Here is a 26,514-nt window from a genome sequence, read left to right as displayed (position 1 = left end):
TTTCTGTGATCGTCGATAAAGCAGAGCTTCAAACCTCCCTCAGTGGGAGGCTGTTTTGCTCAGCGAAGATCCTGGCCGTCAGCAGTGGCTGGTGGTGAGGGCCAGCGCAGCAGCAGTAACCAGTGGACTACCGGACTAGGCGGCCCACCCACGTGTTATCCGATAAGATGCGTTATGCAAACCAAATCTAATTCGACGCACCGCTGGGCAACTTTTTTTTTTTCTTTTTGCAACGGCGATTCAGCAGCGTGTCGTCTGCGAAAAAAAAAATCACTCAACAGCGCCGCGATAATCGTTTTGGCGACAACCCGCAACAGGCGGTAGTTGGGTATTAGCGTAATAGCAGCCGTAGTAGTGTGAGCAGTAGGAGTCGTAGTGGTAGTAGTAAACGAAACAGCGCGCGCTCATGCGCCCGTTTCGGCCGTATGTGACGTGCCGCTTGCGGAGCACGTGAGCATTTTCGATCCCGTGATGCTCTTCCATGTGCACTTCCCACGCGCAGCTTCGAAGAATTCGTCGAGCCGCATTTCCCTGCCCGCATTTTCGGAGGGAGGTTTGTTTCGTAGCGTTGTAGGTTCTAGCCTTCTTGTCGTCGTTTGACAGGTTGAAGATGGGCCCCGAAAAGGATGCTGATCTGAAACAGCCCGACCCGTCGGCCGGTAGTGAGGTAAGGCCCGTAGCGCAACTGCCGTGTGCAGCGCAACTTCACTACTCCGCACCGCAGTCGCCGCGGCGCATGGTCTCGGGACCGCGAGGGAAACGTGCTGCTGCTGAGGCGACATTCTATTCGCCTTACCACACCCGTGTTGAATTTTTGAAATATACGTTGTGTTGCGCGGCTTTCGTGTGTTTCGGTTTTACTTTTGTCGTGTTTCGCTTTTAAATGAATAGAACGTTTTGCGAAACGTGGCCTTCCAGCCGTTTCGCTGACGAGACCCGAAAGGGCTTTGCTCTTATCGACGGCGACAGACCTTGAAAGTTTGGCCCATTATCGCGTAGACACGTTCTATTGCGTTCTGGATTTAGAGAAAGCTCATTTTGCCAGCCGCAACATTTCACCGAAGAGTGCTGTTTGCACACCACCGCCGGCGCGCGAGGCAGGCAGCTCTTCGGAAAATTTTGTGAAATCGGACGGCTCGGCTTGGCGTGTCTCGTTGGCATACCTTGATGCGCAGGAGTGGGTGGGTGGTAGGAACTCGGGCTTCGTATGCAGCATTGTGTCTATATTGGAACAACGCTTGCACCCCGAACGAAGCCTAAGAACACGTAATATTAATTCTTTGTCGTCGCGTCACGCGCTGCATGACTGCGAGCAGATCGTGTTCGATAAAGCGAGTGAGCTAAAGCGCGCATGCTTTGAGAACCCTACAGCGTTCAGCTGTTCTTTTTCGCGTCAGTAGTTTTTTTTTTGTCCGTGACACTGGCATATCTGCTTCAGAAACCAAGCCTTGGATCCGAGGGCCAAGAGACGAGTGCTGGCGGTGAAAAGGCTGCTGTACCTACGACTGGTATAAAACGTCTTTTTTCATGATAGCTAATACGTCTTCAGATTTTTTCGGATTTCCTTATGAAATTGTGCTATATATTGTTAGTTTACCAGCGCAGAGCTTTGGGACTTCCCGGCATCGTGGTGGCCCACGCCCCCAAACCTCTTGTATCAATCCAAGCTTGCCAAATTGTCTCGTCAGATGGTCACTGTTAGCTGCACTGCTGAGGCTCACTTCCTGCATTGAGGTCCATGCTTTTAAATATGTCATTCAGTTAATTTCCATGGCCATAAAGATGCCTTTCTTTAAAGTGCAGCAGAATTTTGGAGTGTTTTTCTGTAATATACTCGTGGTGCGATTTTGCTTTGCTGTCTATATGTTTACTGCTAGTGTCTGTCTGTTGCATGATTGAGTGTCGTATTTATGATTGCCCTTTATCTTGCATTGATTGCCATGTTGCTGATTGGTTCAGTGTAGTTATGTTCATCTTTTGGCAGACTAAACTTTCATGGGCAGTAGCGGAGAATCTGGAGTTGTACACCCAGTTTTTTAACATCGCCCGCTGCGGTGGCCGAGTGGTTGACTCTCTGCTGCTGGCCCGAAAGACATGGGTTCGATCCGGCCGCAGCGGTCGAATTTCGATGAGGCGAAATTCTAGAGGCCCGTGTGCTGTGTGATGTCAGTGCACATTAAAGAACCCCACGTGGACGAAATTTCCGGAGCCCTTCACTACGGCGTCTCTCATAGCCCGAGTCGCTTTGGGATGTTAAACTCCCATAAACGAAACCAATTTTTTAACATGAACACGCGAGGGCCGACTGACCGGTGCAGCGGTGCCGAGGTGAAGCAGAGCGGAAATCAGGAGAGGGAACAAGCATGCGCGCTGATCATGCCTCTGTAGCTAGCGCCGTCTTCTTGGCTGTTCTGTTTCGTGTGAAGCAACCCCTGAAAGTGTTCGTTTCGTGTTCTATCTGCTACGTGTTTGCAGCTTTGGAATGGTGCAGACGCGTAGCGTTCCAAGCACGACTGTACAGGTCTTGGTTGTATTTGCGGGTAGCGTGTTGAGAGCATTTGCTTTAACGAAATTAACGCGGCAAAATCGAGGGTCCTCTTCAATCAGCTTTTCATAAGTAATGATTGCAACTGGTTTCTTGGGCATGCTAGGCTATTCCCAAATGTACGCTCTTTTCCGAATCGCCCACACTATATGCAGCGGATAAAAACAATTGCTCTCAGCTTCTTGGGCATCCGATGGTGGACAGCCGATGGTGGACAGGGGTTGCTTCGCACTAATGAGAACAGCCTAAGAGATGAAGCTTGTTTCAGCAGCAGGAATTGTGGGCGTGCCCTTGCCCTCTCAGGCTTTCTCCTCTCCTCTCAGCACAGCAGCGCCAGGCAGTCGACGCTTCCGCGTTCAGGTTAAAAAAATTGGAAGGGTGTACCTTTGCTCGTAAATGGTGCTTGATAAAAGCGGGCATGTTTTGCACCTTTGGAATGACATGGAATTTAGCTTGATAACTAGGAACTAGGAAGTGTAACCAGGATGGTGCCACTTACGTGTCCTGAGCAGCCTTGCGGTAATCTTTGGAGTTCACCAGCAACACTTTGAAGATTCCCTTTTTTTGTTTTTCAAGTCCTGTTATTAGTATATAATGATGGAGGGTGTAAAGGTGCTGATCTTTTTTCAGCATTAGTATCGTAGGCATTGAAAGGAACATGTGCTCCAGAAGATCCTCCTTGCTTAATTTTCATGCAGTGTGCATAATGCACACGAGCAGCTTTACATGACTTTTCTCACTTTTTATGAAGTGCTGTTTGCATTTGTGCTCAACTTCCGTGTGTTACGCGATGTCAGCGCACACTGAAGAACTCCAGGTGGCCATAATCTAGTGCCCTCTACTGTAACGTCCCTCATAGCCCATGTATCACTTTGGGGCATTAAAACCTACAAATTTTTTTTTCTACAGAGTCAAATGTTGTGTGCCGAGACACACACTGCAGCATCTGCTGCAATATCAATTCAATTACATTTTTATACACTGTCACATGCCTGAGTGGTGGTGTTTTTGCTGAAGGATATGTGCATTGTGGCTGCTGCCTTTTTCATTGCAACCTTCGGAGTCCTGTTTTTGCCACTTATTAAGCCATGTAGTGTTGCAAAAAAAATTGCTTTGCAGTTATTGCCACAACTTAGCATATGATGACTTGGCACTTTTTTATGTCTTTAATTTTGAACAGCCTCCACATAGCTGCAAGATTATCAAGCATTCATTATAAGCCATAAGTGCTGCAGATGACTGCTTAATTAATATTTAAGGTGGTGGAACCTTGCGGCACTGAATTGCAATAACTGCTAGTTCTGTTGAGTCACGAGGTGACTACAATCATTCATTGGCACTTCTGAAAACATTTATTCCACTTTTCATTTCTCAGGAAATGTTAAGAGCCTCATTAGCTTCATGTGTCATAAGAATGTGCTTGCAACGCTTAAAATTAAGGCCAGTGGCCTTCTGCATTTAAGGTCAGGTTGAAGTGCTGGTCCCACTGTGCCAGTGGTGCTGGGTTTTCATGTGCTGAAAACAAACAAGCTATGCATTCTGCCTGAAGGTTTAGACTTTTTTAATGTGATCAGTGCAGAATTGATTAAGCTTTCTTGCTTTTTTTTTGGTGTAAGGTTTTCCTCCTCCTCCTTCTGGTAATACCAGTTTGATATAACTGTGATAATAGTATCAGTGGTACTCGGCAAAAATGCCAGCATTGTCTGTGAAGCCTCAGCAAGTGACTCTTCCACCCTCCACAAAATCCACCCTCCACAAAATCCACCCACCACCAATCTACCTATCTGCACCCACTATAAGCCCATTCAGCAGCGGAGTGAAAAAAAATGGCGGACGATTTAGCGTGGTTAGGCCAAATGTGGATTAGGTGCGCTAGCACTTTGGTTTTCACTTCAGTTTTGTCTCGAGGCTTGGTTTTCAAGGCAAAGCAGGCTTCAGACAAAGATTGACGAAATCGGACTTAAGCTCAGCCAAGGGTATGACGCGACAGCGTTAATGGGTTAATGCCCATATATGCGAAATTGGGCATTCTATACTTTGCGTTCTTAGACCGCTGGGAGTCTTTATACCACTCCTGGCACAGTGGTGCAGTGGTTAAGTGATACCACTGCCTTGCGATGGCATGTGCTGCCGCCAGTGGGGCTTGTGAGACCCAGGTTGCTCGGGAAGAGCAACCTCAAGGTCATGTAGAGAGGCTTCGGCCAAACATCGGCGAAATCTGAGATTGGGGGGTGGTTGTAGTGCTCAAGCATTAAAAATGACAGTGAAATCAAATTCAAAGAATCAGTAGGAAAGCCAGCTGCCCTCCAGCACCGGCCACCTCCCCTAGGTAGGGGGCTGCTCACTCATCCGGTGCCACCCTTGACCCACCACCCCACTCCACTTCCAGCTCAAGAAGTGCCACCCATCCACATCCACCTCTGCCCTCCTCCACCCTCCGGAGAAAATGATCGCCTGTGTGAAGTCTTGGCTTAGAGTTTATAAAAGCATCAATGTAACCATTGAGAGTAAATCTGTTGTCACAACTTTCTCGCATTAGGTTTAACGATTGCCCTGTCAGTTTTTTTTTGTCGCCAAATGAGTGCTCCTCTTTGCAGCAACTCAGGCCGCAGAGCCAGCCAAACAAGATGCTGACAAAGCTGCTGATGCAAATGGAGGTATGGCTTATGTGGCAAATTTTCTACATTTTTAAAGTGTATTTGGTTTACTGGATGCCTTGGTGGAGGTGTAACATTTTCATGGTCTCAGTGTTTATTTCCTTTCTCATGTTTAGCAGATCTTTTCTGGACTTTTTGATGCAATGCTTTGAAGAAGTGGAGTAGTGAATTTGACTTCGGGAATTTGAATGGTGTGAAAGTTCATAAACTGAAATGGATAGATGTGCTTTCGGGAGCAGACGTGTACATTAAGTGAGCTTTGGTTTGAATGCATTGCTGCACCACTTTTCAGGAGTGCGAGCCTATGCAGGCAACAAAGTGACTGTTCCTGTCTTGAGGCAGTTCGTTTGCTTGCTATGATGCATGGTGCTCCTGCTTGGCAAAAGTGCTAAAATGCTTTGAAAGAGCAGTGAGCCATGCAAAAGCGCATGGTACGCAGTTTTTACACTTCACAATACAAAGAAAGTGTCCACGCAAGTGACACTAGCTCATTTGGAATATCATGCACTTGCCACCCCCATTCAGTGATTAATGTTGTGGCAAGTCTGCGCATCTTGTTGCATTTTGCTGGTTAACTTCCATTTTCAGGCCAGAATGCAGTTTCCTGTTCTTCAGGCACTGCTGAAGGAACTGGAGCAGAAGGACATGAGGGTCCTAGGCGGGCTGTGAACCGTGCCAATGGGCGAGTGAGTGAGGGCAGCCTGAGTGGCCGCCCTAAGCGACGCAAGCCTAGGAAGGAAGGAGAGAGCCTCAGCCAAAGTGAGCCTGAGGGCACTGATCGGGAGAGTGGACCTCCATCCCGCAGTAGTGGATCACGGGGCTACTACCGTAACAGGACGTCTCGGGACCGCTCAGACACAAGGCCACGTGTTGACATGGATGGTGTGTATTTTGGCTGCTGTGTCCATTGTTTTATTCACTGCACAGTGTGATGGTTTTGTATGCTTGCACCTTTTCATAGTAGTTGCTAGCTGTATAAAATAAGGACTATTTAGTGACTACACTTGGGCAAAAAAGATGTGCTGTCTGTGTGTGGTTTTCATGTGGAAAACTTAAAATATCATATTGGGAACATTTTGCTTATGGTCCATGACCTTATGATCGCACATTGATCTGGCCTTTCTGGGTGATTACTTCGCTTTGAAAAAGAGTTTCCTTGCTCTGAACATGCCTGATGTGGAAAGCATGCCTAAAAGCTGCGACTCTTGTTGCTAGAGTTGAAAGAATTGTGCTTCCAAACTGTGATATGCATTGCATGTGCCAAGCCTTTGTTCATGCCGGGAAGAATGTGCGGTTTCTGGCAGCTTCTTTCTTTGGATTTATGAAGTAGAACCTTGTTAATTAAAAGTCATTTCCTGTTGGAAATACTCAAATTGAGTGAGCTTTTACTGAAAAGGAAGCAAAATAAAAATAAAATGTTCAACTGCATGTAGTGTTTTGTAGCCGTATCACTGCGCTCATCAAAGCTGGAGTGTAGGTTAACGAAGTGCTGCGACAGTGGGTGCTTATGTTGACTCATCATGGTTGCTGCTGTTGCTGGTCCCTAGAATTTTTGGGCTGCATTGGAGCATGTAGTGGTATGATGAGCAGGCGCAGCGAGCAATCTTCAGAATGTCCCTCATCAAATTAGAGTTGCATGGCGTAGTGTTGCCTGTGAACCGCTGACGTGTACGCACACAGGTGTTAGTTCAAAGGGTCCTGTCACTAAAAAAGTATCCAGTAGTTTTGGTTTTACTTTTCAGTTTTAAACCAGACTGTGGATACAGTGGCCTGGCCACACATCAGCCAGCCAGCAGAGTGCAGTTTCGAACGCTGACTGGAGTGTCGCTTGTTAATTCGTTGTTTTTTGAAGCCTATTCATTAATTCGGACTTCCAGATAATTAAAACATTTTGCTGGTCCCTTGGAATCTGATGGTGTTCCTGAATGTTCTTAAGTCATGTTACATCATGTTTTTAAGTAATGTTTTTACCACGCGAAAAGTGACCGTGTTAGTAGTTTTTGTTTTTCTGTACCACTACTGCATTTAATATTTTATAAAACACCCGAAAACAAAGCTAAAAATGCACTTTTTAAGCATAAAAATTTGAATCACAAATAGCATGTTGCAGCAGAAAATTTTTTCTAAACAATTTTAGTAAAAAGTTGAACAAATCATGTAAAGGCATGCATCTATCAAAAAAGAAAAAAAAAACGTTGAGAATTTTCTGAAATATGCCAATGTTTGGCTTTCTATTGGCCTGTATCTGAAAAAATGGAAGCTCCATCTTGTATGGTATTCTTGCTACAAAACAATAACAGGAAACCCTATAGTTGCTAGAGTGAATTGTGCTTCCAAACTGCAATATCAATTGCATATGCCATGAACCAGAGCACGGCTGTGTGTGTTCAGGGTGGTTTGTCTTCACCGATGTCAGAACTGCATTGCAACGAAAAGGCAGTATCTCCAGACTCGCTGCTGCTCGGGACATCGATAAAATCAATCGTAGACAAAGTGCAGTCCTAAAATTCTTGACGTTTTGGAGAGAGTCGCGCATGTGAAGGCTGCCAAGAGACTTTCACGGTACTGCATCTTCGTAGCCGGTTTAAAAAATACCGCCTTTTGGGAAAGAAAAAACAGAAAACGAAACTTCAGTAGTCTAACTACAAGCCAGATGACTGTGCCTGTAGGCAACGTGGAAGGCTCCGAATGCTGCTAAGTTGTCATTAGTGGGCAATGAGCCGTGGTACCGAGTCTTTGCATCTTCGCAGCGGGTTTAAAAAATGCTGCCTCTCGGTGGGAAAAAGGAAGACTACATTGAAAATGACACTTTGAAACTTCAGTTCTCTGACTAGAGGCCGGACGCACAGCGTGCTCGTAAGCAACACGGAAGGTTCAGAAATCTGTGCGCGAAGTCATCATTGGCGCGTTTACAATGCTTAATGGGCGAGGGAGGGAAAAAGTTAAGTTGTATTTGGCACGTGATAATGCTTTTTGAAATGTGTGAACAACGAGCTACTTGTATTTGTTTTCAATGGTGACTGTCAATTCATTACTTTTTCTCCTTTCAGAAAGCATCCCAGAGTCTCATCGCTATGTCTGGGGTGAGAACGGACAGCTTTTTTTGGACCACATTTTTTCTTCTTTGCATCATAAGCTTAATAGCTGGGATGAGCAAATGTAAATTTCGCATGGTTAACATTTGTGTCCACAAATAATTAAATCTACAAATACTCTAAACTTGTGCATGTGCTTGAATTTTCGTGCTTTCCTGATGTAGCACACTGATTGGCAAACTTAGCATTGGCCAACCAGTTTAGATGTGTGCCCATCACGCATTGTCCTTTCTCTTTTTTCTGTACAATCTCAAAACAGTGTTGCAGAAATTCGTCAGTCTGAAAAGTAAACTTTATGTGTACATATTCTTGCGGCACAACCCTATCGTGCTGCAGATTGTGCGAAAGTACAACTTTAGCTTTTTTTTTTTTTGCGGCATTGAGAAATCTTTTGTGGTCAGGAATAAGAGGTTGCGCCCACTTAGAATTGCAGAAAATTTTTTCTGGAATCTTGCCGTCTCAGCTATTATAGTGTCCAGTAAGTGCACACATGTCATGTTACTTCAGTTGCAGCTTGTGTGCCTGGGTGGCAGTTGACAGTTGCACCCTTCAAGTCAGTTGTGTGTAATCCACCATGAACCACACTGTCGGCCAATTACTGCTATCCAATAATGTGTTGATAGCTTATGTAACGGGGCTAGTGATAATGAAAAATATCTAGAACAAGGCTATTGTAGAATTCTCGAGTGCTTACAACGATGTCACCGATGATATTGGCTCCGCGTTTATTGTACTAACGTAGCCTTCATTTTATTAAATGAGAAGACTCTCTTTAAAGTATAAATTCCTCATTTCTTGTTAGCATTCCTAGGGCTTTTTGCAGCGGCTGACATCCCAAATTAAGTTCGCTTGCTGCTGCGAGGCTGGACAGGATATGCTTGTGGGAGACGCTTTCTTGAGGCTGTGACCCTCTGATAAAAAATTTGCAAACTGAAGAGAGCAGAAACCTGTGCCATAGTGCCAGCGTGACTGATGGTTGTATGTGGTGCTTGTACAGCTACAATGCGTAGAAGCTAATGTCGCTGAATAGGAGTGAGGGTGCCTGATGTGTTAAACGAGGAACACACACCTATGGCAGCTGCATCCCTACAAATGCAATGCCGGCAATAGTCTTGCAACGAAAGTCATTAAAAAAACTGCTTGGAAAGTGGTAAAATTGAGTTCAGGTTTAAAGCTTAGACCAAGTTTATTCTGTAAGAGTGGAGTCTCCCGCTGTTTTGCACGGGCACTTGTAATGCAATTTGCTCCTAATCTAACAGTGTTGCACAGGCTTGAATACTGGAGACCTCTTCATCTTTCAAGTTACTAGCATGTCAGTAGTGAGTGGCTGAAGGAAAAGATAAGTACACAGCAGCAATATGTTGTGTATTTTTTAGTTCCATGTTATATCCACATCTACATGTGTGCAAGGTGTTTTAGGCTTAATAGCCAGGTACTGCCTGGAGGTAGTAATATTTTGGAGAGAGTTGCTCCATATGCCAATCTTGTTGCCCCTACTGCAGCTGACGACATGTTCAAGCGCTCGCTGTACGTTGGGAATATGTCAAGCCAAGTGACCAAGGAAGATGTTCGTGCCCTGTCGGATGCCATCCGTAGTGTCCGCTTTGTCAACAGGTTTGTCCTACTTTGATTAATGAAGCAGACTGAATAGTACTGGTTTACAGGACTAAGTTGTATGCAGCACTATACATGTCTTTTTTTGATGCCCAGAGTGGAAAAAGTCTTGAAGGAATCTTGCACTGGGACAGTCTCATGTGGGAATTGGCATTGTCGTGTTTTTGCAAAAGCATGTTTATAAAAACCTGTTTGTGGCAGCGATGCAGTGACTCTGCTCAAGGCACAGGAGAGGTTGAGGTCCAGTGTGATGACACCTGGCTGTTGCTGCTCAAATTTTGATATTCAAGTACTGTATATACTCGTTTAAGGGCTGTACCCCCTACTTGGCAGCCGGTAATTCTGGAAAAAGTCAGCCTAAAGAATTTCTTCATTAATGTCGCGAATTGGGAGTGTTGGTACATAATTAAAAAAGACAGCAGGGCAAAAAAGGACAGACTAGACAAGGAATTTTTGCGCTGCCGTCGTTTCCAATTTCTTTATAGGTGCATAATTTTGCCTACATGGTATGTTGCGCTGGGTGCTGATAGGCAACTGCCTGCAAGACCGTGCAAGAGTTGTCCTGCGCGCCAGACTCCGCCTGGAACCGCGAACATGTGGTGCCGCTGTCGTGCTTGGCATTTGCACTAAAAAGAACAAAACGTTATGCTGTATGCTGCGCAAAAAACTAGAATGCGGTGCACCCAAGCTAGTGGAGAGTTTCTTTGCAGTAACGCGCCACCCGCTAGGCTCTGGTGCTGTAGTAGCGTGCTGTTCGCCTGCTTCGCATTGAAGCTGCAGCAAAAGTGCCTTGAATCTAGCTACAAAAGATCTAAACTTCTTAGCAGTTTACTGCCACACAATAACCTCACATTAAAATGAATGTATAATTGATTTCCACAAGGCCAGAAGCGTGCAGAAAAGCAGGCCAGCCGAATGCCACCTCACGCTGACGGCCTCGGATCAGTCGGTCATTTGAGCGCCAGATCTTCGGAGGATTCTGATCTTGACTTAGGATCGCATGATGTTTTCCAGTAAACTGATTAGCAACCTTTTTACTTATTGTGGTTCATTCATGCCGGTCGTCGGGCATGCGCCCTGTCATTCATACTTTCAATGCATAGTGTATTTGAATTATTTACCGGGACTGCGCTAATTCGTCACGAAAATGCTTGTCTCAGCATAAAAGAGGGACCCATAATCTGGGCTCCGCTGCAGTCTGAAAAATTGTACTGAAAATGCCAGTCCCTTGTAAGGGCTGCACCGTGTTGAAACTGTGGGAAAAAAAATGCGGCCTTTACACGAGTATATGTGGCATTAAGTGAACGAAGAGGTGTTCATTGCAGCTTTTGTTTTTCATTGGAGGTGGTAGCACAGGACTCTACTGTAGGCTGCAGACGGCATGTTGCCCCTAGCTTTTAAGTCACAATGCATCTAATATTTGTCTGCTGTTATTGTTATCTTGTCATGTGAGCTGGAAATTCTCCTAAATTTTAGGAACCTTTGATGTCCCAGAATTCGACACGATTTACAGTGGCTATGGAATGCCCATTTTCGTGGGATTGCCATGTTAATGATTGCAAGAGTGTGCAAATTTTTTTTGCATGCATTGTGCTGTTGTCAGCTATGGTACGTTTGGAAGTGAGAAAATTGAAGTACTAATGGGGACAAAAGTGTCCAGGATGCCTGATTCGCAACCGAACCAGATAAGCTCTTTTTAGCCAACTGATTGAGACAATTGTGGTGGTGAAATTGTTTTCACACCCTATAATATATGCTAGTGGAGTGAGGTGATGACGAACAAATGTGGTAACTGTGCAGCGAGGTCACTTTCATGCTTGTCCCCGATAGTACCTAGCAGCAAGTACAGTACAATCTCATTAGAACAGATCCGGTTTCAGCGAATATTTGAGTATAACAAAGCAATGTGCCATGTTTGGTTGATCTTCCTATCTTTGCCATTGACGAACTTCATTTACTGAAGATTCCGTTACAATGTACATTCGGATAGAATGGACTCATTTAAGTGACCAGTAAGCCAGTTTAGGGTTCTTTGCGGTGGAATTTTTGGTAGCGAGTGGTTTACTTAAAGTTCTCTTCGGTGTGTCTTGGTGACTCATGGTGATGCACGCGTCAACGTCGGTAGCTACTGTGTCAGTGGCCATTTTGTTATTGCCGTAAATTTCCGTGAATTAATGTACTCAAAATAGAAGTTGATCACTGCCCAACTTGTGGTCAGAGATATTCGGGGCGCTGGTCCACGGCGTGCACCACACCAGTCAAATGCGGTCTTCATGGCCGGGATTCAATCTCGCGAAATATGGCTCTCCTGCTGAATGCCAGAGCTGTTAAATTAGTGATGCTGTGTACAGGATTGGGCACACAAGGGGCCTGCTACTACCTTGGATAGGCTGAAGCTTCCTTTGGCCTTGCAAATATACAGTTCCAGACTGATTTTCCAGACTCTGCAGGACCTGGGAAATGGTCCGAATAATCAAACAGTCCGAAATATCCGGGAATGTCAAAAAAATCTTTCTGCAAAAAACCGGCTGTAAAAATTTCGAACTTTGCCGTTCCCCATGTTCAATTTGCAAACGTTATTAACCGTCTGAGACAGTCATGCTTTTTTCATGTCTGCAACACCTCTCATCACGATACCAGACAGTGTGATGCGGCCGCAGGTCACGCTGCCAGCGAATTCACGTGCCGCACGAAGCAGGAAGAGAATCAGTTTCCCGGTACGACGACTATCTGAGACATAGGGAACCCACAGGAAGAAACGAGCACTTCAGAGTGCACATCCCCCTCGCCCAATCTTCTCCGCACCATGGGTGGGCGGACACTGCAGCTGTCCTGTTTTCAAAGCAATCATGCTCTTTTCTTTGTAGGCCACCTCGATGGCAACGAAGAGCGTGCCATTATCTCGAGTGGCAACGATGAAGAACAAATGGCCAAGCCTATCAAAGCCAGTCCATCCGATAGTTCGTTTAAATCGGAGATGGTGCCTTCCACGGTGGTGAACATGGAGGAAAAAAATTGCAGCCGATTTAGCTTACTTGGTCAAATGCGAAGAATGTGTGCTAGCATGTTGAATTTAATTTTGCTTTTGGTTCAATGCTAGGGTTTCAAGGTCAGGCTTCAGGCAAAGATGGGTGAAATCGGGGATTGGGGTCCTTAGTGGTAGCATAATGTATAAAATTTTGGGACCGCTTAAGAGGGCACTGTGATAGTAAGTTCGGGATCGCTTGTGCATGGATGGAAGTTGATGACGATTACATGCAATGCACAGTACGAGAGAGTGGCAGTTAAACACGAGGAGTGAACCGTTGTAGAGATAGCTTAGTAGTGCTCTCGCATAGTGGCCAGCGAAACTGATGTTAGTGTCACCGCAAGTTCGAAACCCTGTGTATGGGCTTGATGGTCACTCTGGTTATAATACTCATTTATGGTTATAAGTCTGTTGTGACAGTATTTTGATTCTGCACACTTCTCTTGCAGTACACCAAAACCGGGGAGAGTATTGGGGTGTTTAGTAATGAGATTATACTGTACGTGCTCTAAAATCGATCTTTGACGTGTCATGCATTGTGGTTCCTAATCCGGTGTTAGGTATGCCGAGCAGTTATTCTTTACTTGGTAAAGAACAAAATATATTAAGTTCTTGATTTGATTCATAACTATTGCATTATTTCACACTATGCCTGTAATTTTTGCTGATATGCAGTTACTAATCGAAAGGACATTAAAGGATAAGTGAATAATAGTTGGAATGTCAGTTTTTAAAGTATTTGATCCATGAGCTCTTAACATTGAAATTAATTTTAACCAAGGCATGATCTATAAATGAACTGTGTGCTTTTCTCTTCAGTTGTGCGTGGTTGATGGTGAGTTTTTGGGAAATGGCTTTTTTCATTGAGAGGTTGATTTCTTGCATGTCTGCTGCCATGGTTGAGTTGTATTTTGTTTTTTCCCCAAAAATTGTGTACTGCTTTGGTTTCGTGCACTCTTCTCCTTGTGAATTGCTGAGCTTATTGAAGGGGCTGGCCACACATAGGTGAGCTCCCTAACTCTCTTCAGGGAACCGGAAGTTTTGCACCAAAATTGCCTGGTTCCTTCAATGGCTAGGTTAGAAATGCAGTTTTAGATCAAAATAAGCTTTTCAATTAGGGGCCATTGAGTATTTAGTACCCCAATGCTGGAAATAGTGCAACACTACTATTGCAAATAGGGCATAAGCTGCCAGAAAGTCCTTAAGCGAAACATTGCTATGGTAATTTTGGGGCATGCATTTAAGATTGGTGCACTACTTTCATGCAAATATGTGCATGTCTTTTTTTACTCACGCATGTATACAAAACTATTAACGTGCTCCAATGGCTATTGCCTTTCTGCTCATTGTCAAGGCAGCACTTTTCAGTGTACTTTTACGTCAAAAGATGTATTGAAGAGAGGGTAAATGCCAATAAGATCTGAACTTTCAGAAGGAATTCAAACTAATGTAGTTCCACTAGTCAGTCCTAGAGTAGCCTTTTCTGCTTCATGGTGGAGAATGCATATTTTTCTAGTCAATGCAGATTGAGTTGGCATGCTTTTCATTCATTTCAGAACTTCTGGGCTGTGAAGCATTTTTTTTTATGTGCCGAGCAAAGAGATTTTGCTGGCACTCATTGGGTGAGGTACCATCACTTTTGGAATGGCCAGGCCTTGTTTGCCTGTTCTTATGCAGAGAAACTAGTGGATATCCCAGTGTCTTTGTTTACACTGCTGCGCTATCAGATAATGTAGCAACGCTTCTCGCCTTGAACGATTTTTATAGCGGCTGTAGCTCAAAGGAGCAGCAGCAACAGTGAGGATGAGATGTACCATCGTGAAATGAAATAAGATCATGACAGCTGCAATGTGAACTTAGCACGAAAATGTTAGCTGCTGGAGACTGCATACAGCCATGTGGGGTACTTAATCGTAAAATGCGGGTCACCGCATGACTGGGGATGCATAGTTGAGGTTCCATTGTAGTGATCTTCATGCCTTTGAAGTTGAAAGCAGCTGCATGAGTATTCAGTCAACTAAAATCTTGTTTTGATGTTTGCACTTTATTGCTCATGCTACATTTGATGCTGACAGTACAGTAAAACATTAATTCTGGCATCAAGTGACTGGGAGAATTGTTTGGATTATCGAAAGGTTAGAAGTAACGCATGCTCCCCCTTTCCCCCCCCATGCCCAAAAACTGTCTGCATTATTGTAAATTTTTGTGGTGAAAACATTTGCGGTGGTCGTCAACTTAACTCTTTCGTTACCACAAGAAAACAGCCGTTTTTCATAGGTCTCGGAAGATTTTTTTTTTGCCAGTGAAAATAATACTGCAGCCCATGCTGCTGCATATGAAATTGCACATAATAGAATGTTCTTTACAAAAACATAAGTTACAGAGCAAATTTATTAGGGAACACACAAAAATTCAGAAAATTGGAAAATTGCCATTTTTGTGGCGAATTGAAAAAAATAAGGTAGAAAAGGCATATCTACGTAAGATGCAATAAAACAAAGAAAATTTAGAATACACATTTTGAAGATAAATGACCTAGGAACACTGAGTAAAAAATAAACTAACTGTACAGTGCCATTCTTAGCTACACACAAAAAACTACAGGTGGAAACAGCCTCATTTCTCGTGCCATGCAGTGAAGCAGTTCTTGGTTTTTGTGAGGTACAGGTGCACTCCGCACTTTTCGCAGAAAATGTTAGTCTTCTGTTCGACTTTTCGCTCCTGATATCACATACTGCAGTTACGCCTTTTCGGCATCTTTTGCGGATGGTGCGGCACTTCTTTTGGGACAGATCTACTTGGGCAGCCTCTTCTTCGTCAAGCTCGAGTAGCTGTTGCGTGAGCTCCATCCAAAAAGAAAGTTTGTCGAAGTGGGCACTCCTTCGAAATTGCGGTGTCTAGAGGTGTTGCTGGCGGTACTCTTGAAAAATAATATAGCTATTCACAACAGCAATGTCAATACAATGAAAGAAGGGTGTTTTCCACCATCTCACGCACTTCATCAAAACGTTATAAGATGCAATCAACTGGTTCAACTTATCAACACCAAGCATCCCAGAATCATATTCGTCAATCAGTAGCGGCTTCTCGATTCGAATGATAGTCCACATGCCCCTCTTCTCTCTTTTCTTGTGGCTGTAACATGCCTGTTGGCAGTGTGTGCTGTAAACATCATATGGACCACCTTCCGGTTCTTCCATTGCAAATAGAGGATGTTGTTCCGCCGGAGCCACCGAACATCATCTCTCTTTGCCTTCTTTCACGACACATCCTTCAGTCCAGGTGGGAAGCACAGACGATCTTTACGTGTTGTGCCACAAGCGAGGGTTTTGTGATCCAGCATGTCAGCAAAAAGAGACGCTGATGTGTAAAAGTTATCCATGTATGTAACGTATCCTTGATTGAGGTACTTATTGCACAGTTGCATCACCACATCAAATGCTAGCCCACTTGAACTGGCTGTTTCCCGCTTGCCTGCGTACACGTATTGAACGGAATAGCCAGTCTGTGAATCGGCAAGCACCCACAATTTATATCCCCGCTTTACAGTTTTGTCCCGCATGTATTGCCGAATACCTGATCTTCCTTTTGACTTCACCATTCTTTTGCCCACAGAGAGGTTCCACGCAGGTTGAAAAAGTTCTCCTGAAGTGGTATTCATGTGTTAAAGCAGCCACAGTATGCGGTGCAGCTTCCTTTCGGAAGCTACAGTAGTCTCCTCCGGATCAGTGACACTCGGGAAGCGCAGAAGTGCAGAAAACAGTCTCCTTTGCATAATGTTCCATGGAAGAAGCCCTGAAAAGAGCCCACTGGTATTCCAGTAAAGGTGGATGCGTGGCAAGTTCACGATGCCCATATAAATTAGCAGCCCAATGAACTTCAGTAGTTTGTCAGGAGTCGCTTCTTACCATGACCCATCTTTCAGTATAGCTTGGAAGCTCCAAAATATGCATCCAAGCATATTTGTTTGTGTTGTTGCAGCTAGCATTTATCACTTCTGCAGTGAAGAATAGCAGAAAAAAAATTGTGCGCAGTCGTAAAATGCCTTGCGCTGCTCCACAGTGCTGGGCCGAGATGTGCTCTGGGCTGCCTTGTTGGCGTGAACTGAAGTTTCTTCACAGCCGGTGGCAGCACATCCTGGCCTAGCGAAGTACAGACCCTGCAGATAGCAAGAATAGCTCTAAGCTTTTGCACAAAGGTTGGCAGATAAGTGCGCTCGACGTCGGTGACTGCTCAAGGCCATAAAAGTAACTCACCGGTGAACAGCTGTGGATGTCCTTGGCAGACTTGAAACATCGTTACCGTCAGAGCACGGAGCAAAAGTACTGTCATCTTTGGACTCGTAGCTCGAATCCTTGTTACTAAAATCTGGTGCGGGTGTAGGATACTTAACGCGCTTTCTGCGCGGCGCAGTCGCATGGGACGATGACGCCATGGTAGCAACCAAAGCGACTGGCACTGTAGCGGTATCGTAACACCGGATGCAGCCCTCTAGCAGATTTAACAAGAGAAGCCAAACCAGAACTGGCTGTAAAGGCCGGGCATACATGTTGGACATGCGGGGGTCGTTCAGAAATGCGTTTCCATGAAATAAAACCACCCGGACTTCAGAGTCAAAGCTTCCTAGTGAATAGCTGCATCATTTTCGGGTAATTATCGCCACTCAACACCGTCGGATAACAAAGCCGACAATATGATTCGATGTTTGATTTGCTGGAAGTCTTTTGATTTGATGCTAATGCTGGATTACGAGGAGTGGCAGTTTTTTTTTTTTTCAAGTGCGTCTGCTACGCGCCCTTTTGCAACAACACATACACATTAGTTCTCAAAAAGGTCCATCAAAAACCAGAACGTCGCCAGAGCAGGAAAATTTAAACAGGTTCTACAAGTGCAGTGCCAAGACTAACCAATGGATGGCACTGCGAAACGATTCCTACATGTCGAAATTGGCGATTTAATGCATCAATCACCAGTGATTGGTTTGAATAGGCGTGGCAACGAAAGAGTTAAGAGGTGAAAACGGTGTAACGACGATTTTTTAAGTTTCATTAGATGCTTTACTGCAGGGAATGTCAACGCAGAAGCGCTGCAAAATGGTAAGGCCTCTGCGGCCTCCATCACGGTGTGACACAGCAGTGCAGCCTCCTCACAAGTGGCTTTGTTGCTTTTGAAGAGGCTCCACTGCTCAAAGCAAGCAGCTTTGGTGCACACGAAGAACGAAAAACCCACAGGGGTAGAAGCAAGAGAAACGTGCATTGATGCTGGAATGGCAAGCTACCTTGGTGCGGTGCGACCATGGTGGGAATGCGAGCATGGCGAAAGTGAGAGTTCGTGGCCAATGTAGGTTTCGCTACAAAACAAGACCAGTGGTGCCTCAATCATTGTCTAAATGGTGTGCAGCTAAGCCCTGCGGACTGGCCCATATGCAACCGATAGCCGCTGGCACAAAGCTTCAAACAGTGAATCTAAAAGTAGCACTGGACTATTTTTCGGCCTTCTTGCCCTCCTGTCATGCCTCTTGTTGCGCACATGTCGGGTTTGCGGGAAACTCTACCCCATACAGTTTAGCCTTCCGGGGGTCTATTTGGACATTTTCTCGCTGTTTTGGTCATACCTCACCATGGCGCTCTAATGGGAGCCATTTCTAATTGGCCATTGGGAGCCAGCTCACCTGTGTCGGAATTGGAGCATCTGACATGTAGACATGCATTGGTGTTTGCTGGGACCATGCTGGCAGTTCGGATTTCCGAATTATAGGGGGTCGAATTATCAAGTACGTATATGCTTCATGAGAAGCATACGCACAAATGTATCAATTCTATTTGGTTATAAAGCCCAGTACAGGCCCAGTGCATCTGAGTAGTTAGTTGTAGCATAGTTTCTCTGCTTCATCATGAAGCACTGCTGCAAACAAGTCTTATCAGCAGGTGCTGTATGAACATTGTGGAACTTACTGCGTAGGACAACTTCTACCCAGTTCCCTGCCAATAGCATTTTTTCAGTGTGCCAGATCCAGTTGCTCTGCTGTAGATATGACTCCATGTCCTAAATGACCAGTGGAATTTACCAAAAGTTATGTATGCCGATACATAGTCGTATGGTGGGTTGCGTTGTTAGTGCCAAAATTTCACCACAGAATAAAACATAGTGCTGGGCTAGTTGGTGATTCATACTTGGAACGACAGCAGCGCAAAAAAGCTACCACAGAAGAGGAGACGTGTCGTGTCTTCTCTTGTGTAGTTGCTTTTTGCGCTTTTGTCCTTCCAAGTTTCACCACAGAGCATTGCTCAAGTTTGCCTTTACGTTTAGCATAGACTTAAAGATGCTGTTCCTTATTTAAGTAGTAATGCCATGCCTGATTTCATTGCTGTTTGGAAAGGTCTTTTCGCAGTCGTTCATCAGTTTTCAGTCCCTTTAAACATAATAGTGGTACCAGTGTTCACCCTGCAAGTTCTGTTCAAATGCTTCTCCACTGTGCATGTACTGTGTGGAAAACGTTGCGTGTCCAGATAGTACTGGAATCTCTTGGTAATCTTTGTCAGAGTGGGTAGCTTTCAGAATGCAAATTTTGGTGACAAGTCTGTAGGATCCGAAATTAAGCATTGGGGTCCTCGGTAGTCTTCCATGACATGGTGTCAGAACTACCGTAAGAAACGGAGTATGGGTCGATCTTTCAAAAAACCATGGCGAAAAGTTGACCCCCGTTTTATGTACCGGTCATTGGCAGAAAAACTACGGAAGTCTTGCAACAATGGGTGGCTGAAGTCAACAGCCTTCATCGCCATCAGCAGCGCGGCGTGGCGACGTTGTCGCACCGCTTTTTGCGTTTCCGTAGTTGCAAAGCTATTTTGTTCAAAGGCTGCTTTTTCACATTTTGTTTCAAAATGAGTGGAAGCTGATGGCAATTCACCGTCGCCTGCACGAAAAGCTCGATTGAGTACACGGAAGCTCATAGCAACCTGGCGGCAAGGTGCGAATTTGGAGTATCTGGAAAGAGCATTCAGTACTGGCGGAGGCAGAAGCTGCATATTACAACTTGCAGCAACCAAAAGAAAACATCATTTCGTGGGTGGACTGCAGCGTATCCAGAATTGGAAGGAAAGGTTGCGCTGCGTGCAAAATCGCTGCCTGTGACTGCAGAATGCATCCGCCTGAATGCGGTAGAGATAGCGCGTGCCTCTAGACTCACGAGGGCGCAATTCAAGGGCTCGCCTACCTGTGTGCAGCAATCCATGAAGAGGAAGCGCTTTGCTCTACGGCGCCGTACAGTGTGCCAGAAATAAACACGCAGGTCGATGGGCGCACGATACTGTTAAAAAATTGGCCAGGTGTACATACGAGCAGCATTTAAATGAAAATACTGTCACCATTGTGCAACCTGTAGTCTCATTTGTTTCGGTACTTTTTTCATTGAAAACGATTTTTCTCATTTTTAGAATTGGTTAGTTAGGGAGGGGGTCGACCTATAGTCTGATTTTTACGGTATTTAAGGGCACTTCGTAATGTACATAAATTTGGTCGTTCATTGGCACAGTGACGCATTGATGTTTCACAAATTTATTTCGACATATCCATCTCCTAGTCCAAACACATACTGAAAGGAATTCTTGCCGTTCAGAGAAAAGGCATGGGAAATATGCGTGGGCTGTAGGTTTGCTTCGTTGGACAACCCTAAAGAGGTACTGGTGGGAGAATGAGAGCTGCTCTGCACGTGCATCACATGGATCGTAGTTAAGTCTGACTGTGATGAATTTATAAATCTAGCATTTCATGTAGAGCCGCTGGACCTTCGCAGAACCTTGTTTCTGTCATGTATCATGCTGTTGCCCTGTATGTATCGTGCATGTATCATGCTGTTGTGATGGCCTGCCACACTAGCCTTTTACTGTGCATGGCTTTTATGTAAGCAAGTCTGCCCTTTTCTTATTTCCTAGTACCGCAAGCTTTTTGCCCCTGCTGCTGTCTCTCGCCTTAATTTTTGTTCTGCAGGCGCAGTGCATTTCTGGACTTTGAGAGCCCTGAAGTGGCCAGTGCACAACTGGAGTTGCTGCGCAGCATGCAGCTCAAAGGACAACCACTGCAGGTGGAGCCTAGTCGACCTCGAAGCAGTTCCACATACAAGTCTGACCGTCTGCTTTATGTACGAGGGTTTCCAGATGACAAGGGGATGGATGCCCTTGGGCCACTTTTCCCTGATGCCTTGCTCATTGACCGCCGTGAAGGGTAAGTGCATGGCAATGGGCACTGTAACAGATTCGCTGCATGGTTAAGCTTCTTTTAGGCACCATTAGTTAGTGTTAATTTTGGTCTTATTTTGATTACATGTAGAACTTGAACCCCATTATGAGACAAGAATGTAGCAGACACCGCCAGGAATGAACTGCCGCTGTAGCTCATGGTTATAGCGGTCGGCTGCTGACGCAAAAGACGAGAGTTCAATCCCAGCCGCGGTGGTTGCATTTCGATGGAGGCGAATTGCTAGTGGCCCTTGCACTGTGCGTTGTCAGTGCACTGTAAAGAACTGCAGGTGGTCGAAAGTATCTGGAGCCCTCCAATTCACTTTCCTCATAGCCTGTCTCCCCATAAAAGCAGACCAAAGCATCGGAAATGAGACATTTTTCTCACTTCGCTGGCTGCCCTCTCTCATTAGTGGACGTTTTTCACGGACACAGAGTGTAGAAGACATTCATTAATAAAGGACAGATGATCTGAAATTTACAGTGAAAGCTGTAATAGTTTTGTACAAGCCATTTAGTCTGAGCAATCTAGGGGGTAAAACTGCAGCCGAATACTCTTAAGGTGGACATCACTGCCGCATACCTCAAAACATGGTCGAGGTGTCCATTGACTCAGGGAGCCAGTTACAGTAAAAGCTCGTTAATTCGAACTCTAAGGGGACCGGAAAATTGTTCGAATTATCGATTGGGCGCTAGAATGAGTGGTTATAGCGCCGAAGCAGTCTCATCTGAAGATCCCGAAGCAGTCACATCTAGACTTATCGCCTATCACTGCAGGCTGAATGGGCCTACCACTGCAGGCTGCTAATGGCAGGCAGCTTTAGCTTAATGTGCTAAGGCAACAAGCTTAGATCTAATAATTTTTTATCAAGAACTTGGCTTATACGAGACCTTTTAAACAACTTGGGTGTATTTCTTCCCTACTCAAGCCGCCATTGCTTACAAACCGCTGTTGCATCAATGCACCAGGGAGGAGACAAGGTGTGAAGATTCACATATTTTGACAAACTACTAAAGTTGAATTGGCTAGCTGGATGCAAAACATCGACAAGGGCACATCAATTGCGAGTGCTGCGTGAAGAACTGCTTCCAAATGGGAAGTGGTATGGGCAGGAGTGAGCAATGGTCCTGCCTGCGCTACTGCCACTGTCTGAAAGCTTGGAGCCCAAAAAAAGAACCATCAGTCGGCAGTTTGCTCCTCCCACATGTTATGCCGCAAACAAACAAGCAAGCCTCTGCCAGCGCACCGTAATGCGCGATCCTTGCCACCGCTCTTTAGTTGGTACAATACACTTTTAGCATAGCACATACTGCTACTGCTTGCCACATAGCATGTGCATGCGCAGATCACCTTTAGGGTGCCAGATGCTGCTTGGTGCCAACATGCATGCCTGCAGCATTGGGACCAATCGGTGCATGCACACTGGCAGCGGTACGCACTGCGCTACCCAATGACAACACTGACGTCCAGTGGACATCAGTGTGATGTCTTGACGGGACATGCAGCTATCCCTAGCGTATCCCAAAAAATAGTCTGGGGACATCCGCTACTCATCACTGTGGCCAGGTTTCCTGTCTCCCACGAAGGTCCGTCGCATATTCTCGTGGATCTACAGGGGACCAGACAGGGATGTGAAAGCAATGGTTGATTTCAAAGTGCTAAAATAGCACAGGCAGGCAGGGCAAAAATGGACATTCTTATACAGTCAAGAATTTGACATCTCTGAAAATCACATCTGCAGACAGCCCTCTTCAATATGACCAGCGTGTTTAAGAATGTAAGGATCACAAAAAATTTTACGCACATCTGAAAAATTTGAATACTGTATATGCTCGCGTAATGAACCCACTTTTTTTTTTCCAGAAAAGTTGACATCAGTTTGGGGGGAGGGTTCATTACGCGGGAAAAAAATTTCAAGATTTTTTGGAAGGGTCCAGATTTCATATACCTCCGTCTGTCCTATCAACAAACGCACGCGGTCAGATGCATCCTGCCCCTGGTGTTTAGCATTGTTCACTTTGACCTGATCCATGGTAGCCGGCAGGGCTGGCCAATCGCAGTGAGATAATGGGTACATGCTGAACACCCGCCCTGAAGGTCGGACAAATGTTTATGAGGTTAAAAAAACACAGGATGGTGACGAGTGTGTAATGGGAATGCTTAATAAGCCTTAGGTTACAGCACAGTCTTGGCACTCTGCCAAGCTCGCTCAGCATGCAGCACCCCCACCCCTCTGGCAGGAGCTCTCATCAAAAGATAAACAAGTGGTGATGTTATCAGCAGGGGGTGGCCTCTTGGCACTTTGCCAAAACCTCCATTTCACGCATTTTATTTATTCCGTATCTGTCGTAACTTTCCATCAAAGCACATCTATATTCCATCCTTGGAGTGCTCGCTGACAAAGCTGTTTGGTCGGCACTGCAACATGATTTCTGAGTTTGGTCAGCATCGTCCCGATCAGTTCGCTAGCTGACACTGCTACTGTAAGCCACAAAAACATATAACTTTCACTGCTCACATCTATACTTTTTGCACTTTACACATTAATGAACGCCTATACCACATTTAAAGTCACAATAACAGAGCTGCAGAGATGTCTTGTAAGAAATGCAGGTGTAAGTTTGCCGTAGAAGGCTCCTCTCGCTAAGCCTTTTCTATAGTTGCAAACGCCACTGGCTATACACAGAGCGAAGGAACGTTTCGAGACAGCAGTGCATACTGATGAACTTCATTGGTGTGAAGCTTATGCATAACTCGAGTGCAAGAACATCAAAATGTCGTCACAGCCATTTTGCTGCCTGTCGCTGCCGCCGACCACCCCATTGGATATTTCGGCCATGCCGGCACCATGCTAGGATTGGTGTTAGTACCCACGGGACCCAAAGTGCCCCAATCGCTCTGGAAAGAAAGTTGAAACTCCTCGAGGCACTCCAAGTGATCGGTGAGCGCTTGGAAAGAGCCAGCTGCAAGTGATCTAATCATGCGGTTTTGATCAGCCAAATATGCGGTCTCTTCCCAGAGCCCTTTAGAGGTAGAAAATGACCGGTCGAAGACAGCATAAGCATACACTTGCTGGTCTTGCACAGCAGTGGGCCGAGCAAGCCACCACTGCCGGCGTTGTCAAGGGTGCACTGTGTTATAGATAATACCGTTCAATTTGGCAGAGTGCTTAAAGAAAAAAAGCTGAGCATTGTGGCAGCTGCCACCACCCAGTTTCTAAGGGTACACTCCAATCTTCCATCCATCCATGAGTCTTGGCGCTTTTTGCCAGGTTCGCCGAGCTTGCCACCCCCGCTGGAGTTCTGTTTAAAAGATGAAAGATGCACATTTTTTTTCATCCTTTTCTTGTGTGCTTGGGTCTGTGCATGATGGAAGTTCACTAATGTGGGATTAACCAGGCAAGCACTGGTGCCAAATTTGACGTCAGAGTGAATTCAAAAGTATTTTCTGTCTATAGTACATGGATGCAAACAAGTTGGGCATAAACACAGAAAGGTTTCAAAATGTTAACCCAGATTGTCAAACTTCATGTGATTAACACGGATTTTACGAATTATTGGCTGTATCGAACTGTTCCTAAATATTTTAATAAACACATGCATTTCTTTGTACATCGGATGAGGTTTGCCATAAAATGGATATGTTGAACTGCCGAGCACCAAGCTATGCCCATTCGGATGGCAGGCGGCAAGCTTTCCCTCATTAGATGAATGACTGTGGTGATGCAAGCATGCACGCCATGGTTCATGCTTCATCTCGTATTTGCTAGCGGCGCCACAGAAGGTATAGTAGTGTGAACAGCTGGTAGACAGGCAGTCGGCACCTGTCTGCGCCTCTCACAGCTGTAGATAGTGCCGCAGTACCAGCAACATGGTCAGTTGCTGTAGCTTTCCAGTAGCCATCCTGTGCTCACGTGAAATGTCATGGAGCGCAGCTGGTGAAAACGGCGACAGGTTTCGTCCTGGCATCCCATTTCTCACTTGGCACCGCTGTAACTCTGGAAAGCCACCCTAGATGATGTTTGACCTGCCTTTGGTATGTGCATCAGTGGTTTGTGGCCTCCACAGTCACAACGGCTTTGAAACGGCGCTAAAACTTGGGAAAAGGTCTCTCCCAGTTGCTGTTCTTTCCCTGACTAAAATGCGCTTCTCCACAGTGAGTTTCTGGAAAAATTAGTACAAATTTCTGCTGTATCACTAAGATGTTATATAAATAACTATTTTATTTGTCCACCTGTTTGCTATAATGAGGTTTCACTGTATAGAGTTTCCTGTGCAATTGTGACAGTATGGAAAATCAATTAACTTTTGTCCCTCTCTTCCTTTGTCTTTCTCTCCCCTTCATCAGTAAAGTGCTGCTGAGATTCAAGGATCATGAGAGTGCCATAAATGCCATCAAAGAAGTCATTGCTCACGACGGTACTGACTTTAAGTTTAGCTTTGCTGCTGGTGAGTGCTATGCTCTGTCATTGACTGCTGCAGGATTTGATCTGTGGTACTTAAATGAAAATGAGGTGTGAAATGGCTGAAGTGCATAAGCTGCAGTGCTGCAGAAAGGTTTATAACAGGCATTCTTGACAATGTCTTGTAGCCATGGCCATTACCATACACATCTGTAGTACGGTTTTAAAGGACTTACAGGCACCAAATTTTCATTCCTTGTTTTATGCCTTGTATATGTGTATATGTGTCAGTTTATCTACTGTGCTTTTGTGCAGACATTGTAGTGTGCTTCATGAAAATATAGAAAGGTCATTATGTGAGGCCTGTAAGTTAGCCTGAGCTGGAAAAAAGTGCTTGGTGTGTAATCTATTGGTTTTCAAAAACTACCCCCTGCCTTCTTCCAGTGTTGTTGCCTTATCTAGGTAATCTTCATAATATCCAGGTATCCTCGTAATATATGCATTTCTGCCCATTGCACACAATGCACTCTGGCCAAGGCATTTTAAGAGTGCGTATCAACCGCGATTCTACTGTAGTAATCGCTTCTCGTGGCCTTTTCAGCCCGTCCGAGATGGAACCGTAGGGGCCCGCCTAGAGCTGTGTGGCGTAGGCACCCACCTGGAAGGTTTGTCAAGCATGAGGCAAGGCAGGACTGAGGACACCGCACCCAGCTGCCACTCTTTCTTTTTCTTTTTTTTCTTGTTCCACAGAGTGCAAAGGAGGCATGGAGAAGAGAAGTGCAATAAGGTTACTGATGAAATGCCAGGGTGATGTTAATTGATTGTCAGAGTCTAGACTGTTAAAGAAACATTAAATTTCTGTTTTTCTTAAGTTATTTTATATTTTTATTTTGTTTTTATAAGGACAACAAATAAAGAGTGCCTTAGCAGTACAA

The 26,514-nt window shown here is 45.1% G+C and overlaps 1 protein-coding gene across 2 annotated transcripts; it reads left to right on the top strand.

Annotated features, from left to right (window-relative positions):
* The first annotated feature begins 462 nt into the window (after window positions 1-462).
* LOC144114670 (uncharacterized) lies at window positions 463-26,514 on the top strand. 2 transcript variants are annotated; one of them, XM_077648553.1, is made up of 9 exons: window positions 463-667; window positions 1,439-1,508; window positions 5,143-5,202; window positions 5,791-6,084; window positions 8,253-8,285; window positions 9,800-9,911; window positions 20,929-21,162; window positions 25,525-25,625; window positions 26,181-26,514. In XM_077648553.1, the coding sequence occupies exons 1-9, from the start codon at window positions 611-613 to the stop codon at window positions 26,273-26,275; spliced, it is 1,056 nt and encodes a 351-aa protein (XP_077504679.1). In that variant the 5' UTR covers window positions 463-610; the 3' UTR covers window positions 26,276-26,514. The 2 variants fall into 2 exon arrangements, with proteins under 2 accessions (XP_077504679.1, XP_077504680.1); XM_077648554.1 differs by having other exon boundaries at window positions 474-667; window positions 5,818-6,084.

The sequence above is a fragment of the Amblyomma americanum genome, chromosome 1, assembly GCF_052857255.1.
Source record: "Amblyomma americanum isolate KBUSLIRL-KWMA chromosome 1, ASM5285725v1, whole genome shotgun sequence".
Classification (NCBI taxonomy): domain Eukaryota; kingdom Metazoa; phylum Arthropoda; class Arachnida; order Ixodida; family Ixodidae; genus Amblyomma; species Amblyomma americanum.
The sequence above is the reverse complement of the archived record's forward strand: the minus strand, read 5'-3'. Positions and strand labels throughout refer to the sequence as shown.

Bases quoted from the DNA above. Each gene is read 5' to 3' on its own strand.
- LOC144114670 (XM_077648553.1), top strand. From the start codon at position 611: ATGGGCCCCGAAAAGGATGCTGATCTGAAACAGCCCGACCCGTCGGCC. The intron at 5,203-5,790 runs GTATGGCTTATG...TTCCATTTTCAG, and splicing joins AGCTGCTGATGCAAATGGAG to GCCAGAATGCAGTTTCCTGT. The intron at 8,286-9,799 runs GTGAGAACGGAC...CCCCTACTGCAG, and splicing joins GTCTCATCGCTATGTCTGGG to CTGACGACATGTTCAAGCGC.